Source organism: Hermetia illucens, chromosome 2 (genome assembly GCF_905115235.1).
Source record: "Hermetia illucens chromosome 2, iHerIll2.2.curated.20191125, whole genome shotgun sequence".
Classification (NCBI taxonomy): domain Eukaryota; kingdom Metazoa; phylum Arthropoda; class Insecta; order Diptera; family Stratiomyidae; genus Hermetia; species Hermetia illucens.
The window spans coordinates 25204030-25223212 of NC_051850.1; the positions used below are offsets into that span (position 1 = coordinate 25204030).

A 19183-nucleotide genomic window follows, 5' to 3' on the forward strand; every position below is an offset into this window, starting at 1 on the left:
CTGTGCCACTCGAACTCATCTGGTATTCTCTAGGACAACACTTGTTGCCAGAAGAATTTGTGCGCTGGATTTAATTGCTCTACCACGATCCGAAAAGCAACATTCTGAGTCTGGCGGGTGTCTATGTTGGTGTTTATCAAGAAAGCGCCCTTTCACCACTCCTCTTTGTTCTTGTTATGGACAGTGTCACACGGGACATCCAAAGTCCAGGGCCCTATACACTGCTTTATGCAGATAATGTTTTGCTAGCATCTAATGGCAAAAATAATCTCGAGCAACTTGTCCAAAAATGGAATGATCGCCCTATGCAACACGTTCAGATTGAATCTGAATAAAATTGATTTTTTTCATTGTGATCGACGTATCTCAAATCTAAAATTTACCGCAATTTCATCCGTCCTCTATGGTTCTGGGTATTGGCTGACTATAAATGACAACGAACTGCGTCTTGCGGTAATGGTGGCGAAGATATTGCGTTGGAATAGCGGCATGACACATTTTGATTATATCAGAAATTAGGATATCATCGGCCGATATGGAGTTGCACCGTTCGTGGAAAAACTACGAGAGAGGCGTCGTCGACGATATAGTGACGTAATTCGCGCTAACAAGAATTCATTTGCCAAGATTTGTCTGAACATCGAAGTCGATGGTAAACGACCAAAAGGTGGGCCAAAGCAACGGTGGTTTGATACGCTGGATGGGGTTTTGAAAGCCTCACTATTGCATCCAGATCAGGCATTTGAGAAAATAAAATGGCGAAACCGAATCGCGAAGAGCCAATCTTGCTAGTGACCGGGACAAAGGCTGAAGGAAAAGAAGAAGAAGGAGTATTGCCTGGACTGTATCTTTACCCAATTGTAGTTAATGTATTTAATATTAAAGTGGGGTTTGGGATTTTGGGATAGCTCTAGGTCGTCTTCGCCCATTGAGGATGGCTGTTTGACCTCCCTAATCCAAAATAGTTCATTACAAGCTAAAACTTGTTTATCGCCACGACATCAGGAAATATGGCATTGTAAGGACATTTTTGGACGCTCGAGTACACTGAACTTAACTCGGATACAATCGATATTAACGGTTGTTGATAAGATACTATCAATTTGGGAAAAAAATAACCTGCCTCTCTTTGCTTGTCAGGCCAAGTATGAAAAGCTTGATATGATTTCAAATTTTCTTGAAAATTAGCCAACACTATTTTTCACTAAATGATTCCTCACAAGGAAATGGTGTCTTCCCTAAACCCCCCTGCCCATATCACTCAGATTGAAGGAACCGGCGTTGCTATAGTTTTAGGTCCTCATTATCATGTTGGCACAAAGATGCTTAATTTTTGTTTGAAAAACCAGGGGTCTTTGATATTGGACCGTGCCAATTGGAGAGCTATTTCTTTTCACTTTTTTTGGTCCATGAACTCCTCTTTATGGGTTTAGCACCGAAAAATTCGAAAAAGACGAAGATGAGTAATATTTTTGTGCAGGGCAGATACAAACCGTCAAAAGCTGCCTCACCCTGTGCCCTGGCAGCAAAGGGACCGAAACATTACAGCGCCATAGTTCAAACCTAAGCTATCCAAGAGCTAGACTTTTGTTGGATCTTTTGTTTTTTGTTAGATCGATATGTAACCGCTGTCGATTACACTACTCTTAATTTAGAGGTGAGGCATTTTCAGATGAGTGTCTCTATTATTGACGACACCGTTTGTCGTCTTCGTCTTTTTTAAGGAAATGCTAGTCAAGTAAGCTTTAAGTTCTAAAGGTAGGTATAATTGACCATTCCTGGCAGACAAATTTGTACTATGGTGCCCCGTTTTGATGCCGTAAACTACTAAGGCCGTGGTTGCTGGGGAAAGGACAGGGGAACAAAATTTAGCATAACGATTTGTTCGTCACGTAACTAGACTAGTTCTGACAACAAAAATTGCGCCTTTTGTAATCAGGACATTGCATCAACATTGCATTTCATTATCTTTAGTAATCACTGCATTTCTAGCTTTCCTGCAGATTGTAACGAACATAAATATTCTGATTCGGTAGAACGGCCATGCGATTTGCTGATGGTCAACCGCTACGGTAGAGCCATACCAGGAAAATTAAATAGAAAAGTCAATAAAGTTGACCAGTTGAAGGTGTGTTGAAGGTTTTACAGCACCCAACTAGGGCTGCATTGAAGTATCTTGTCGTCACGGACTTGTATGCTACTGTGCCAACCAGACTCGCCGATGTGAGAGAGTCCTTTCGCGCTTCTGTCGCCATCTCTCTAGAATACGATATTCCTGAAAGTTTAAGAAAGTTATGGAACCAAATATGAAAAAAAATTAAACTCAATAAAAATACCTGCTGGACGCTGGCGTGGAATTAAAAGATTTTAGAGCCTTCTTCTTTTTCTTTAGCCTTTGCCCCATGTACAAGCGGTCGACTCGTTGCAATCGGTTGCGCCAGTTTATTTTATCAAACGCCTGACCTGGGTGTAGTCGTGAGACCTTTAAATTGCCATCCAACGTATTAGGCCAGTGTTGTTTCGGCCGACCTTTTGGTCCTTTAACATCGACTTCGATGTTCAGACCTATCTTGGCAAGTGAATTCCCTTTAACACGAATTACATGACCATACCATCGAAGACTTCTCTCTCTCAATTTGTTTACGATCGGTGCAACCCCATGCCGATCGCGGATATCCTCATTTCGAATGTGATCGAAAAGTTCCATGCTACTAGTCCAATGCAGCATCTTCGTCTCCATTACCACATCGTCTTTTATGGTCGGCCAACACTCAGAACCATAGAGAGTGACAAGACAGAAGATACGTCGTTGATACGTCGATCACAACGAACGGCAGTTGTAGGATCCGTATGTTCCATTCCAGATAGAATGATCCACGACGAATCGGATACCCACTCGCTGTTGCTTTCACCTCCGATGCTATGTGTCTTTATTTTGGATTATTGCATCAAACTAGGCTCTATCAGTTCTACACTCGTCGAAAGACTTCGGTCGAAGCAAAGAATCCCCTCGGTGCGATATGAGTTTTCCTACAAGGATCCCATTTATAATTGCACAGATCAACAACGGTCTAAGACAAGGGGATGGCCTATCATGCGTTCTCTGTAACTTGGCCCTCGAGAAAGTGATCCGCTATACCGATATAAATGCGAGAGGCACCATCCTCTTCAAATTCGCCCAGCTACTGGCCTTTGCTGACGATATCGATATCATGGGAAGAACAACCCAAGATGTACAGTCTACCTCCAGTCAGATCAAACAGGCGGCACGAGATCTTGGGCTACACATTAATGAAGGCAAGACGAAGTACACGGTGTCAACGTCAGCGCAAAAACCAAAAGAACGAATAAGATCGAATCACACTAGTCAAACGAAAACAATGAAAATAGGAGACTACAACTTTGAGACCGTTGAAAATTTCTCCTATCTAGAGTCGAAAATCACAACCGATAATAGCTATAACAAACAGAGCCTATTTCAGTTTACAAAAACTGTTTCGCTCGAAACGTGTCACCATAGGGCCAAAGGTCTTACTATATAAGACAGTCATCTTGCCAGTCCTTATGTATTCCTCGGAGACTTGTGTGCTTAGCAAAAAAAACTGCGAACTCTTCGCTGCGTCCGAGAGAAGAATCCTCCGAAGAATTTCGCAGTACATAGCGACGAAATTTATGAGCGATACCACGACCGTCTGGTTGTGGATAAAATCCAGCTCAACAGGTTACGGTAGGCGGGTCACTTAATCCGTATGGATGAGGATGATCCAGCTCGGAAAGTCTATAAGAGCAATATCTACGGTAGGAAAAGAAGGCCTGAGATGGAGTGATGGCGTAGGTCAGGACGCGACACAGCTTTTAGGGATATCGAAATGGTGGACCCCGGCGCAAAACCGGGATGTCTGGAGTTCCTTATTAAGGCAGGCCTAGACCGGGTATCGGTTGTTGCGCCGCTGATGATGATGATGAATGATTTATTGAATACTGAACCTTCTTGAAGCCGTGTCGTGTGAGGGTCTAAATTATTGCCTTTGTTGGAAAAAAACGGTCACATATTGCCACTGTTTTTTCTAGAAAAAAACGGCTACTCAAACTATTTGTTTTTCGAAATTCAATTGAAGGGAAATTGGCTTCATCTAGAAAAAATAGTGCTGGAGTTCTATCAGCGACGTAGCATTATCTCGGCTGAAACATGGCGTTAAATGCGTTATATGGATTTCATCGGAATGCGCTATTAGACCTGCATGCGACGTAAAGATGTCGTGGATACACTTTCATCATCTGGTCGCTTGCTTGTTAACGTCTATAAATTACTAGCTTTTTTGACTGTTTCCTCTCTTCTTTCTGAACTCGAACGTCTGAACGAGACTAGAAATTATTGACTCAGGTCCTGATCGGTCTTTAACTTTTAATTCGAATTTAAAGCGAACTAAACACTCTTTGGAATTATAATCCAATCCTTAAAGGACTGACCCAGTCGGACTTTTTTGACAGCATAGTTAGCACACGGAAGCACATTATGCCACCTTCAGAGACTAAAGTTTGGGTACCGGCCAAACAAAATTTTTTGGGGAATCTCATCCTGGCAAACCTCCTTTAGACAAACCTTTGGGTAAATCATACCCCGTCGGCTACATCACGGGTGAGAGGGAAGGATTTTTAAGGCAGTGCTACTAAAGATAAATTGAAGCGCCAGCTTGCACTCTAATCGACAGCAAAGCAGGGTCGGCCGAAAATTCTCATTTGAAGGCAAGGCTATCCATGCCAGGCCTGATCTCACGAAATCAAGTTTTCAACACATCTACTGGAATGAAATTAAATGGGCCGATCGCATATCTGGCGCCTTCTCGCGAACGTGGTGGCCGTGATCGAACGAAGCACACCTCATCTGATTTTCCCCCATTTCATCATATTATTCAGGAACATTTCACCATGATTTGCGGTCAATGAGGTTAGCATCCTTTTCTCGAGTTCCCATCGTCTACTGGATTGAAACCTTTTTGGAGAAGTTAGGAGGAAAAGAGGAATAAGATGTACGCTCCTTGCTACCCCAAAGCAGGCCCGAGGCATAATGAGGAGCTCTTGTGGTTGGTAACATAAAAGTAACCACGCTGCGTAGTTGTCAAGCATGCAGTTCAGATGCTCATCCTTCCTTAGCTTTGTGCACCTCAGAAGAATAAGCATATTCCCGTTGGAATTCCTCGTTCGTATCTTAATTCTTCGTTATTTGGGGTAGAGGAATGATCTACGCATATATTGCTCAAAAGAGACAAATACGAGAAAACAGAATAACAAGTAAAGCCGAAGGCATTCAAGGCTTAACTAACACTAATATCTCAACAGTGGACTAAATAAAGCAAAATTGCTGGTCACTTAGGAAGCCAATAGATGGGTACTACTTGAAAATTATGAAATGTGGCGGTTATCACCTTACCTAGCACTTGGTTTTTGCATTTAAACAAGAACTCAATAAGGAACTTCAAGCTGTGATAATATTGTAAACAGTTATACCCAGTTTTCTTTGCTTTTTAATCTTTTAACAAACTTTATTTTCTAGGTCATCATCAGTAAACAAGTAAACATCTTAATGAGCGCGTTTCTTCTTCCACAATTCAATAAGAGCTGGTGAAGACAAGGTATCAAGACCAAGACCAAGACCCAATGGAGCGATAGCTGGAGCACCGATGATTCCAGTCTTAATAATAGGAGTTGAAACAGCGATACTGGAGCCAAGTGGACTGAGTGAGCCAAGTGTCCCAAGGGGAGCAATGCTAATTGCTGGAGCAAGTGAAGGACCCACAATTGAAGTCAGGCCCGGTGCTACTCCCAGTGAACTGCCAATCACAGGCAAGACTGCGCTGGCTGAAGCAGCAGCTACAACTGTGAGAACAACAATAGCGATTTTCTGTAATGAAACTAATTGTTAGGGAGAAAATTTGACTTAAGATATTTTTCGAAGGGTATACCATTTTGATTGTAGTTTGAAGCGTCTTGAGGTAAAACGAACTCTAACTGATGCAGCTTCCTTGCAATATTCCACTATTTATAGGACGCTTTTCCAAAATTACAAACTACATAGATATGCTTGATATGCCAACCGGTTATCTTCTTTAATATCAAACATCCCAAGAGTAAATATGATTGTTTACGACAATATAACTCATGATGCACCAGCAGTGCGCTATTGCATCATGATCTTCAATAATTGTCCAATATCTTTTTCTTAACGACATCAAACTCCGTCATCAGATATACTCATAATTCAAGAGTAATCATCAATAACAAGCTCAATGAACAGTGATGACGCTGAACTGACAACTACTTTTTGGGTAAAGTTTGAATTCACTTTTAAATTAAAGCCGGGCTCTTACCTAGTTCTTAAAAAATTTTTGACCATAACTTTCCTGTAAAGAATACGAATTATCTTTAGGAACCAATCCTAATTGGACCGCAGCAGATAAAACATAAAACATGTTAATTTATTATCAATATGCAAACTAGATGTTGAGATCCGTTGATGCGTTTCGGAACTCATCTGGAGTGTTGCGTGAACTTTGTGAACATGTTAACAAAATTGGTAAACCTTGAGGCCTTGCCTTTTCCATATGCTCATACACGGCGGTCATAGGTCTCAGTGCGAAACGTGGATTGATACCCACGATGGAACATGGAACATAAAACCTGGGAAACGTCTCCTGATCCAATAGCAACAGCTCTACTATCAAACCCTATCTTCACCTCCAAGTGGTGATCGCTGGAAGTTCTTTCTTCAAGGAAAACTGCAGACGGAGATGGATGAAGGCAAGTGTCCCGCTCCTAAAAACTGGAAAAATGTATCAGCTGGTCCTCCAGTTTGGGTGTTGAGTACGACTGAACAGGCTAGCCGATATCCTGCCCCAATATAAGGCTGATGTAACAGCGTGCAAGAGATGCGCTGGACAGGAACCATGTCTTATAGCGGTTTCTTAGTCAGCCAAAAAATGAAACCTGTTATCGGCTTTGAAAGGAGACTGCAGAGTCGCAGAAGGATACCTTCTACGAGGCAGTTGAGCGGACCCTCGAAGCCTGTCCCAAGTATGATATCAAAATCATACTTGTAGATTTCAACAGTCAAGTAGGGACTCGCCACCCTGAGTAACCTGAGCAACCCGCAAATATGCTGCGGCCCTCCTACATTCGGCATCATTCTTGTAGAACTATACTTGTGGTGGGTGGTTTTCGTAAGTATACTCTTGGCCGCGTTCGAGAGAAGAATCCTCCGAAGAATTTTTCGCCCCCTAGTTACATGAGGATGGACGATTCCGTAACCTACACAATGACGAAATTTATGAGCGATACCATGACCGCCCGGTTGTGGATAAAATCCGGCTCAATAGGTTACGGTGAGCGGGTCACTTAATCCGTATGGATGAGGAAGATCCCACCCGGAAAGTCTATAAGGGCAATAGCCTATAGTAGAAAAGAAGACGAGGCAGACCCTGCCTTAGATAGAGCGATGCCGTAGGCCAGGACGCCAGACAGCTTTTAGGGATATCGAATTGGTGGACCTCGGCGTAAAACCGGGATGTCTGGAGTTCCTTATTAAGGCAGGTCTAGACCGGATACCGGTTGTTGCGCTGCTTAAACTTGAGTTTTGCGTCTATTACCACGCCCAAGTATTTGTTGGACAACTTCGAAATGATGGCATCAGTTTCAATTCTAGTATAAGCGTAATTTCCCTTACGATACTTGATGATGAGGACCGCTTCTGAACCGGAGCGTGAAATGCATCATTGCATATGATGTTTCACAGTAGTGGGCTCAGTGCGAAGCTCGGGTCCGTTATCGGTATCATACTAAAGCGCCCATTCTTGCTTTTCTACACGGCACGAATTGAATGCATTTTTCAAGTTCAGGATCACCACCGCCCAATATTTGTTGGTATTACCATTTCCTCGAGTTGCTTTTTCGCCAAGCCAGTTACCAACTTGATGGCACCACTGGTTGACCTAGCTTCACAAAACCCATCACATTACGAAGCCGATCTAAAAGATTTCCTTGGCTCCACTTGATTCCACTCAAATGTTGTCCACATAGTGTCCACCTTCGAGGAGAGCTCCCTAAAACCTTTCCTCTTGCCCCGCTGGATGACAAGCTTGAGGTTTTTGCGGGTTTCCTTGTTGGCAAGCCCTTTTTGCCCCTGATTGATCCTATTGGGCCAGAGTCGTCCATCTGATTCGGGGGCAAGTGAATGGAAGAATGGCCAGCTTGCCATTCCACCAGTAATTGGATCTTCTACTGGGGAGTATGTATCTCCCTGGAATGGTCGCGTCACATTTCATAGTGATGCATTGTGTCACATGGAGAGCACTTTCTGTGGAGCCCCCAGCCTTATAGGGTTCGTCTACGGTTTTATGAAGATTTGTTCACCCAACGCTTTTGTAGCCTGATATCCTTCTCGGCTTTGGATATGGTTTCTTCTTACCATAAAGCTGTCTCCATAGTTCGAAGATAACTTTTTGGTGGCCGGTGTGGGTATAATTCTCGCTAACTTCCCAGGGCCTACCATGCACCAGTGCAACACTGAAGAAGGTCAGGTCTACAAATGGGCCAGACTTCCTTTCCGATAGCTGCTTACGTCACCTTCGTTAGCCAGAACTATAGTTAACTGCGTAAAGACCTCTAAAGTATTTCGACCCTTTACGTTATTGTCTTTGCTTCCCCATTCGAGGGCGGACGTGTTAAAACTACTGACAATAACTGTTGGACTTCGACTTCTTGCGTGGTGAACAAAGTTGTCTAACATATCTTCAAACTCAGACAATATTAGACTGGGTAGGTTGTAGTAGCTACACACATGCACATCGCTCATTTCTGCCCACACCAAATCACTAACCGCGTGACCCACGGCATATTGTGTAGCTCGGGAACCATACGCGCAAATCGCCGTTCTCCGGTCGAATATGTGCCCCATTCTGTAGGATTCACTAATTTCTATCTCGGCCTGCTAGATGCTCTGCGCAAGCAACTCCTGTGCAACCCTTCAATTATTCAGATTTCTTGAATTAACCTCACTGTTATTGGAGTTAACGCCTTCCTAAATATCGGTCATTTACCACTTTCGGCAATATGGTGGTACTCCCGTTCATCCTTTCTTTCACATAAAATGCTCTCGCCACCCCTTTCGTATCGACCGGCTCGATCAATCCCGCTAGTGAATGCCTTCACGAAGTGTCCAAACGGCCCACGTTTGAAGCACCTCTTCCCTTAGACGGCAAATAACGCATCCAATTCGAACTTTTTCAAGACAGCGCAGAATACTTCTCTGGAGTCACCTCATTGAGGCACTTGCATCGTATATAGATCGAACGTTTCTGGGAACGTACCGCGACATTTTCCCCATGTGAGCTTATAGCTTGTTTGTTAGATTTTTCTGGCTCAAATATGAGACCTTTTTTCTGGGTCCCTTAAACTTTGCTGACATTCCCGCCTAAATTTCTTCATTCGGGGTCAACTTTCACCTTTTTTAGTATCACCGCATACGAAAGATTTCCTTTGCTGGAAATCGCAATTCCCTCCGGAAAAATTTTTACCTCCGGCTTTTTTTCTTCGTTTTATTTGTAACTTTGGTCATTTGAAATAATTTAATCTCTAGAAATGCTACGTAGTTACACTTAGATAAACCTTAGTCAATTCACCGCTTTAATTACCCTTGGGAGTCGCTTCGCTAGTTGACGTTCCCACTTGGGGACGTTCTTTCTCCTTTCTGAACTTTAAGTTCCTTTTGTTGGACTGGCCAAAATGCCTCTTTTCCTTTTAGGCGCCTGTCGGCACCCTAAATGTTCCCTTCTTAGTATCGCACTCTTTTATAAGGCCGGAGGCCGAAGACCAAGTACCTTAATGTAACTTTGATCGTCTGCGATACTGTTTGGACAGCAGATTTTAATCTTTTTTATGTCTTCTTTCTTCCTCCTGCGACCTATCATTGGTGATCTAAGATGGCGTGGAGGAAGACGGGGCAGCATCGCTGTCGGTAGAATCACAACCAAATGGCTTGAGAGAGCCTCCATGCGATGGCACCGAGAAACACTCACTTTGACTTGTTGGTCATCATGCTGCAGGCGAATTCACCAAAGCTTAATTAGGGCGACCCATACACGATCAGATCCATCTGAAGTGGCTTGGGCCACGGAACCTCCCTCAATGAATACAGGTACTATAAATATCGGTATAGACCTCTGACTTCATATGTCTGATGAGAGTTTCAGGGGCATCTGTTCTCAACTTGATTATTTGCGATTGGTCCCCTAGTGAAACTTTCATAGGGGTTACGGTTATGTCCAAGCGGGCAAAGGCCTTTGAGCCCTCAAGCGCGGAATTGCGCTAATAGCTCGGATTCCATATTGCTTAGTTCGGTAGAAATTTATTAGGTCTTGTGTTCACCAGTATGAATGTTGAGGCATGGATTCAGTATAAACTGTACCGCTGCTAGTTGTCACAGCGGGGCTCTGATTGTAGTCCCAAAATGAATCCGTGTCTTAAGAAAACCGTGGGGTTAGCTCTAATTCTCTCTAGTTACAACTTATTATAATATAAAGCATTTTGATGGCTCTAATTATGTTCTCAATGGTTTGGTGTAGATTGTCGTTGTCCTTGATAGATTCCAACAGCTCAACTATGTTGTCACTGTCACACACCAGTCACACAAATAATTATACGTATTAGCACGAAATTGGTGGTAAAATCGCCCACGCGTGCAGTGAATTTAAGGGGGGTTTCCATGCATGCAAAAGGGTGTGTAACTTTTTTTCTCGCGGAATATAGTCATACAGGGTGGCCTGGTCGATTATGCTTCAGGTTAAAGTTGCATAATTCGGTAAGCCCTCACACGATCTTCTCGTGGTAGCCGTTGGAAACCGTCTACGGACGGGTTAAGAGTGTGTAGGGCCGGGTTGGAAGTGGCTCATCCAACTGACGAGGATTTACTTGTCTGCTGGTAATGTGCTAGGGGCAAGTAGATCTTGTGGGAGGTATGAATCGAAGCAACAGCCCGGGGATCGTCCTCCCTGCACCGGAGAAATTGCTTATAGGACCTCAAGCCAAGGTGGAACAGCATACGCCGAGTGCTGCGTGGCCAATGAGGTGCTTGAACTCTGAACACCTTGGGCACCTTCAGTTTCAAATAAGACCCTTACCCTGGTGGGCGGGCCAGCAAGGGTGGACATTCTTCCCGGATTACTCGTGGGACCAAGACATGGACTCAATTTTTAAAAAAAAACAAAAATCGACGATAGAAGAAGAGCGGGTCATGCTCGGCGCATCATTGGAGGACGAGTAGCTGGTCCCCAACCAGGAGACAGTAGCCGTCGAAACCAATCGCAGGGACTTCCTGGAGCGGGGTGGCAGACGGACTAGTGACTTTCAGCTTGGAATCCACTGTCGTCAAACTGGGTGTAGCGAGTACCAGACCTTAACCCTCTTAACCCGAAACCCTCAACGTCGGGAGATCCCTCGAAAGTGAAAACCGACAAGAACGTCGGTCGCCGGAAACCGGCTAAAAAGCGAAGGTCCACTGGTGTCCTGCGCAAGAGCCAGTACCAGAAGGCCATGCATATTCTCAGCAAGATTGCTAAGAATAAGGAGGTCGGTACTGTCGACGAGCGGGATGAAAGAGATCTCGCTAAATACCAGGCGATTGTTGACGAATAAAATAGCAAACGCCTGGCATACGAGCAGAAGGCAAAGCTCATCGATTTGAGGTCAAGTAAGGTAAGAAGCGGAGCAGAGTGGGCAAGTGCTCGGACGCTAAGCAACATCCGAAGAAAATTGCGCAGCATAAGTTAGCCGACCGGCCACGAACTCCGAAACCCTTCAGCAACGTGGCCAGGAGCCACTTACGTGTGGCACTGGCGGATGGTAATTCTGCTGGCGGCAAACTAGCGCCGGAGGTGTGGACCAGGGTTGCCGAAGATCCGCATGGATAAGGACATGATCGTCCAATTCCTGCGCCATCAAAATTCCGGGATTCCCATGGGCGGCTGGGTTCTTATCAAGGAGGAAGAACCTCAGCCAAATAGCCAACCTTTATTATTCCGTATAGTGCCTGGAGGCACTGAAAAAGGCTTACTATAAACACCCGGGGCAAAGTGAAAATCGGCGGCGTGTTGCAAGGTTATGACTTAATATTCTTTACCGACGGATCAAAGATGGCCTGAGTAGTCGGCGCAGGGGTTTTGCCGAATATACACAGTGTATTCAAGATGTATGGTCTCCCAGGATTCGCCAGTGTATTCCAGGCGGAAGTACTGGTAATATTGGAAGTCTGGCTGGATGGCTGGAACGAGATTCGAGCCCCAAGTGTAACGTAGCCATTCTGATCGACAGCCGTGCGGCCAACAAGGCCTTGTACTCAGCGACGACATCTTCCAGGCTGGTGGGGGAGTGCAGAGACGCGCTGAACCATCTGGGCGGCACGCTCAAGGTCACCCTCCTCTGGGTTGCTGGCCATAGGAACATAGAGGGGAATGAGAGATCTGACGGATTGGCCAGGCGAGGCTCTGCTCTTGATAGCCTTCGCAATCGTTGAATACAGTGGGTGTTCCGCTGGCGTCTTACGAGCTGTGCCAAGTCAAGGAGAATTTGGCCCACTTATAGCATAGCCCGATCACGAAAGCTCCTATGCCAGACGCTTGCAAATGCATTCCAGATTACGACGGTCTGCACGGTCCATAAGGGACCATGCCGCCAGACTCGGCATACCCTGCAATTCGTGTTGCCGAAGCTGCGGAGAAGGAAGAGAAACCCTCATGCACTTTCCCTGCGATTGCTCAGCTCTGGCTAGAGTCAGTTTGCGGACACTGGGTAAACCATTTTTTAGGGACCTCAGAGAGATTTCTAGCTGCACGGTGGGAGAGCTGCTTTCTTTCGTGAATGCTACGGGCTAGCTCTGAAGACCCGAACCGGCTAGACTCTGCCCCCCTGCTGCCATAACAGCAGTCACGGTCTTAGGAGTTTGTGACATCAAAAAGGCGTACCACAGAGCCAATTAAGTTCATTTTATAATCATCTGTATTAATGTAAGCAATGATATGGCTCTGATGTAAATCGTGCTAGCGCTAAGTTTGTTAGAGATGGCTCTCTTACTAATAAAGTTATAATTGATCAAATTTACTGTTTTTGTCAACTTTACTGCCATCTAAGACTTTGAATGTCAGCATCGCAAATGGGGCAAATGTCCATTCAAATATACTCGTTGATCCTTGCAGGATGACAGTCAACCGACTAGCATCTTCGCTCTTTCACAAGTGACATTTGATTTGATTTGATTTCAAGAAGCATCCCATCGCAAAGTCAGATTCGCCAGTCGGAAGACATATGGTATTTTGTAATATGATGTGTGAGGGGCTGATACAAGGACCCACTTTAAAAAAATAGATAGGACATCTATATGCTGTATAGACCAGAATTTCGGTGGAGTTCCACTTAGATGTGGGGAAGCCCAATTGGTCAGTGCTCATAAATTTCCCAAAAGGAAGTAGTAGCTCTGCCCTATATGCTGAAAACAACATCAAACCAAATCCCTAAATCTGAAGACTCACTATCATAGACGTAAAGGTGGGATATAACCTAAAGTAAGACTTGACTTTGTTTCTAATATTTCTCCTCCTATTGTCTGAATATAGTAATTTAAAATGAAGTCAGGAATTACTAAAGGCTACGTACCTGGACTACCAGGGGCTACTATTATGGATATGTTGAATTTACGTTATAAAAGGAAACGGAAAATACCCCGTTGTCAATTCTACGGTTGCATTTTCCTAATCAAAGTTTCTCCTCGAATTATGAACTTACATTATAGCCTAATCTTCATATTTTTTAAATTATCTTATTGACCAATTTTATAAAGCTGCTATCATACGAAAGCTTTCTCGTTCTTTTATTTTATCATGAAAAATATCTATAATAGTAAGATATATGTTGTCGTTTCTATTCTTCTGTTGCTTATTATGGAAAAGCCGCGAATACATTCAGATTGATGACTACGTTTTTTATAAGGGGAGCTGCAACATTTAGTTAAAAGCTTAATTTTAATACGGCGCTGAGTTTTTGAAAAAGCCTTTTAAGGGAATTGACAAGATACAAAATAGATAAAGAGAAAAGATTCACAGATTTGATGAAAAGTTTGGTGGCATTTGTTTCACTAGACTTCAACTGCTATACATGGATATCGTTCAGGAAAACGTTCTTTTAACAGATTTTATCAATAATTTTCTTTTTAATATCCTTTGCTATACATTCACTTATTGTCATAGCGAAATACCTGCCTGAAGTAGGCGCAAAATGTTTCGAGGAAGTCAATAAAATAATATTTTTAAGTTTTTTTTTACTGATTGGGGAGTCCTAAGTCTGCATCCACTTGATATCAGACCAAATGGAAAGCACTTTGCTCCCACTCTTGATGGTCCACGAACTCCTCTTTTTTTGGGTGTAACACCCAAGTTCCCAAAATCAAAAGAAGGACGAAGATGGCTACGGTTTCTTACCAGGGCAGAGGGAACTCATCAGGCGCTGCCTCACCTCTGCCCTGGGAGCAGCTTGATCGAAGCGGCTCGCAGATGTTATACCCTCTCTTTTAGGGGTTAGTGGTAGCAAGTTGCTCTCCATTTGGTCAGGTCCGACATCAAGCGGTTGCGGACTTAGGACTCTCCAATCCCTAAAAAAAAGTGCACAATTCAGGGAGGGTATAACATCTGCGAGGCGCTTCAATCATGCTCTTCTCAGGGCAGAGGTGAGGCAGCATCTGATGAGTTCCCTTTCCCTGGTACGAAATTGTAACCGTCTTCGTCCCTCATTTAATGTTCCTTCGTAGTAATTGGACTTAGTAGTATTGATATTAAATCAGATAAAATAAGAAAATATATAGGTTGCTTTTACAGAATAAATTTATTTACTAAACGAGCAGGTACATACATTGAGGTCTAAGGCTTAAGCGGTACGCTTCTTCCTCCACAAGTCAACAACGGCTGGGGCAGCCCAGGCATCAAGTCCAAGGGATAATGGAGCAACAGCTGGGGCAATAGCGACATTTGGGAGGATTGGATCAATTGCGGCAAGTGGAGCAACATCGATGGCCGCTGGAGCAATGCTAACAACTGGAGCGATTGGGGCAGCAATTGAGGCCAATGGCAAGATTGGGGTGGCAACGGCTGCGGCGATGACAGCAAGAAGAACGACTACGAATTTCTGAAATAAAAGAAAAAAGTTAAAAAAATGACGTGAAAATCCTTAAGATACAAACTTACCATTTTGGTAAATGTTTTGATTATCTTCACCTGAAGCAGATAACTGATACAATTTCGAGGAAAATCAGAGTATTTATATGTTGCTCCCAATTTTCATGCCGTGGGGAATGTTTGTAGAATATTTGGACCGGTTGTATCTTTAATTATCATTAATTCAAATGAACTTCTATAAGAAGTCTGTTTTTGGATTTGTATAATATGCGCGTGAACACATATATAAATTAACGGCTGATAAGAAATTTAGCCAAAGGATGCTCTTTATTTTATTTATTCTGCTGATATTTAATTTTTTCGTCGGCACTAGTTTTTGTACTCATTAAAATACAGTCGGCGTAAAGACGTCAGTCTCATGAATAAAAATCAACTACCTGGATAAGCACTATAATCTTTCAAGAAGGCATTGTAGAGATCAGCCCAAAAAAGAGTGGACCGCTAAACCGGAACAGATTGGAGGCCACGATAATGATCATTTTTAAAATTAAGCTTTTTTTGAGAGAGTCAACTTTTAGTTTTAGATATATTTTTAGCCAGCATAATTTAATGTTTTGCAGACTTAATGTCGAGCTTTGTTGAAGTTATTACTTTTTATCCACATTGGGGCACCCTATATGGACTTGTGCATCGACCGACTTCACTATACTCCTCCAAAGTGACAGTTCTTAGTCTGGTCTACTGTACTGCGTATCAATAAGAGTCTATTTTTATTACTTTGTCGTCTTTTGTCCCAAAGAAAAATTAGGTTGGAGAATGAAGTCAGTAAAATATAAACAAGCCGGAAATCGAAAACTCGGACTTCATGTATGAAAAGTTTAGTGTATTTGAGGACACATTTTCCCTATTTGAACCTAGCTCGTAAAGTTCATGTATTTCGTAAGTCACTATTTGACTACTCACTGACATTCAGTCTTAGATTGGAGTAAATTTGGCAAAAAAAAATGAACTTTACCTGTTAAAACTTTGTCAGTAATAGTGCGATTCTCACCAAATTTATAAGTATTATGCTCAACATTACTGCAAAAGTTGATGATTCTAGGATAAACTTAAGGAAGGTTTTCAGTCAGATATCGGTACAAAGGGTATTCTAAGTCCTAGACAGGAATATAGTAGTTTCCATGTGGCCGATTTGACCAAATTGCTAACGTAAATATAGAGGGAGTCTAATTTAATTTTTTCTTTACTTACTGATTAAATTCACAAATACCGTACGAAAGAAGCCCGATATTGCGGGTCAAAAGGGTAAAAGATACTAAACGATTATGTAATGCTGTTTGCATGTAGACTTCGTCTTCACTAGCCGGCGGTCACAACCAGAACCGTTTGGAGTATCTTCCGGTTTGGCGAAGGCCTTTACGGTCAACAAGAAGACTCTTTTGGGCCCGACCCAAACGTCAGGCTTGAAGAAGACCTCCCATCGCTCCAGGAGTTTAAAGGGGGCCTCATATGGTTAGTGTGATGAGGTCTACCCTAATAAGCACGGCACGAGTATGTCTTGAGGTCCCTGAGGGTGTGGACTTTTGGCATCATATGTCGGGAAGATGTCATCGGCTGCAGTTTCAAAACCACCTCCCTGAGCGCGTAAGTTCTCTCTGTACACCATTTCCGCGGGACTGGTCGTGAACCCCTCTCGGTGAGCTGTGCGAAGACCAAGGAGGACGAAGGGCAAAATCTGCGACCACGGCGAACCATCGCGAACTATTAGCTTAGTTGGTACCGGACAACTTTGCAGCATCTCATTGCACTGCGGATGATATGCAGTGTTCCTGTGAGGTTTGAAACCCAGGAGTTTACCTAACCCTGAGAAAAGAGTACACTCAAACTGTATTCCCTGGTCGGTGATGATTATGGCTAGTACATCAAATCGCGGGATCCATTCCCAACAGAGGACCCCGGCACATGATTGTGCCATAATGCCAGCCAGAGGTGTCGCTTCAGGCCACCGCTTGTGAGGCAATACTTGTATCTGTGGGAGTCTCACAAAGGACTAATGATGGTGCGAGTCTCGCAGAGAGCCAATAATGTCGAGGTGAATAGTGTGGAAGCGCTTGGTCGACCTAGGGAATTCGCCTACTTCCTTTTTTACGTGCTTGTTGATCTTACACTTCTGGCACGTGGTGCACGTGATGCACTGTCTCATGGACGGCCAGAAGTATTTTCCGGTGGCCAGCCGGTTCGTCATCCTGATGCCTGGGTGCGCAAAATCGCGTACTGCGTGGAATACTTCCTTGCGCCAGAATAAATGGCCTAGCTACCTTCTCTGAGGTCTCTAAGAGTAAGTAGGAGTTCGAACCGAAGGTAGGACACTCCTTGAACTTGTATTTGGAGTTTGTCTCTGCCTAGGCGATTGCGGTATATTCGGATCTGTGCGATTCACTACAAATTGTCTGCAACGATGTTGTCTTTTCCAGACACGTCTTGGATTTCGGAAGTAAACTGGCTGATGAAGCTCAGTTGCAAAAGTTGGCAAGAAGAAGCTTTTTCGGGCTTTCGTTTAAACGCGAAAGTAAGAAGCATGTAGTATTTAATGAGGAGATACGCGGCGAGTAGCTCGCAATCGTAGGCGCAGTAGTAACGTCGAGCTGGGTTGAGTTGTTTAGAAAAGAAGCTCAACAGTTGGCAGGTTTGGTTCACCCGTTGGTGAACAGCGGCGCCTGCTGCTGCATCTGAGGTCTCGAAAAAAACCGCTAGAGGTACATCTGGCCGAGGAAATGTCAGCAGTGTTGCATCAACGAGCTCCTGTTCGAGAGCTACAAATGCCTAGAACTGTGCAGGTACCCGTTTTCGGTATGTCCTCGGGAGCACCAGGGACGCTTTGGCCAGATCCAAGATCGTGAAAGTATGGCAGTTTAGAAGTGAATGGGCAAAGTCATGGATAAGTGGAGTAGGGTATCGGTCGAAAATTGCCAGAGTATTTAGACGCGTGGAATCTCCGTAAGACATCCGTTCGCCGTTTGGCTTAGGAGATGACCAGCTGTTGGAAGGTCTACAAATACCCTGGTTCATGATATCTTGCAACTCTTTCTTTGCCACAGCTAGCCTCTGTGCTAATAGGGGACGCGCCTTTGAGAAGCTTACGGTTGATGTGGTGCTGTTGGTTTTGTATCTGCTCAGTATGCTGCTGGTTTTGTTGCAACTATGGGTGCTGCGGTTGAATGTGCGGTATTTGCTGCTTTTGCTAAAGTGTTAAATTTGTAGCTGCCACTGGTAATATTGCTGTTGTTGTTGTAAAGCAGCCTGTTGTTGCTGCAGTACAACTTGCTGCTGTTGTGTGTACTTGTACATTCTGTTCTTGTGGAGGTTATATCACTTAGTATTGAACTGCTTGTTTTGTATCGAAGCCGAATCGGCTGCAAGAGTTGGCCGAATGGGCGAAAGCTGATCCGGCGAGAAATCTCTTTCAGGGTATCAAGAGCACTGTGCATTGGATTTACGTCTAACTCCTTAGCAGCTTTCTTGTTGTAGCGTTTCTCTTCAAAGTGCGTTTTCGGTTGACAAAACTAAATGCTCAGGCGAACGTCGAGAGGCGGAGAGTGAAATTCCTTGATTTGTCGCGGGTCTTGAATTCTTTTGCTGCGATTTGCGACAAGAGCTTACGATGCATCCGTAGCCTGCTTATTGCCAGTGTAATGAGCTCTAGAATCCTCTACGAAGCGCCTGTTTGGTTTTTCTCTGATCGACACGTGAATCGGTAAGCAAGTGGCAACAGCGATGGGAACGGGTGAAAAAGGATCGACTGATTCCAATCATCAAGGTGAGACGCAGAGAACGCGTGGTGAGATATATGATGTCAAGCAGTTTCTCACGATGCATGGCGGATACTGTAAATAGCTCCATAGGTTTAATATGGGCTGCATATCTAACTGTCCTAGCTGCGATGGTATTCTGAAGAACCCGGAGACCCTTTGTAC

The 19183-nt window shown here is 43.9% G+C and overlaps 1 protein-coding gene across 1 annotated transcript; it reads right to left on the bottom strand.

Moving 5' to 3' along the window:
* Positions 1–5507: 5507 nt before the first annotated feature.
* On the bottom strand, positions 5508–6124 carry LOC119649223. Its single transcript, XM_038051282.1, has 2 exons — positions 5964–6124; positions 5508–5902 (listed from the first exon to the last, which is right to left on the bottom strand). Exons 1-2 carry the CDS (start codon positions 5964–5966, stop codon positions 5582–5584), a joined length of 324 nt encoding a protein of 107 aa, XP_037907210.1. The 5' UTR covers positions 5967–6124; the 3' UTR covers positions 5508–5581.
* Between the last annotated feature and the right edge of the window lie 13059 nt (positions 6125–19183).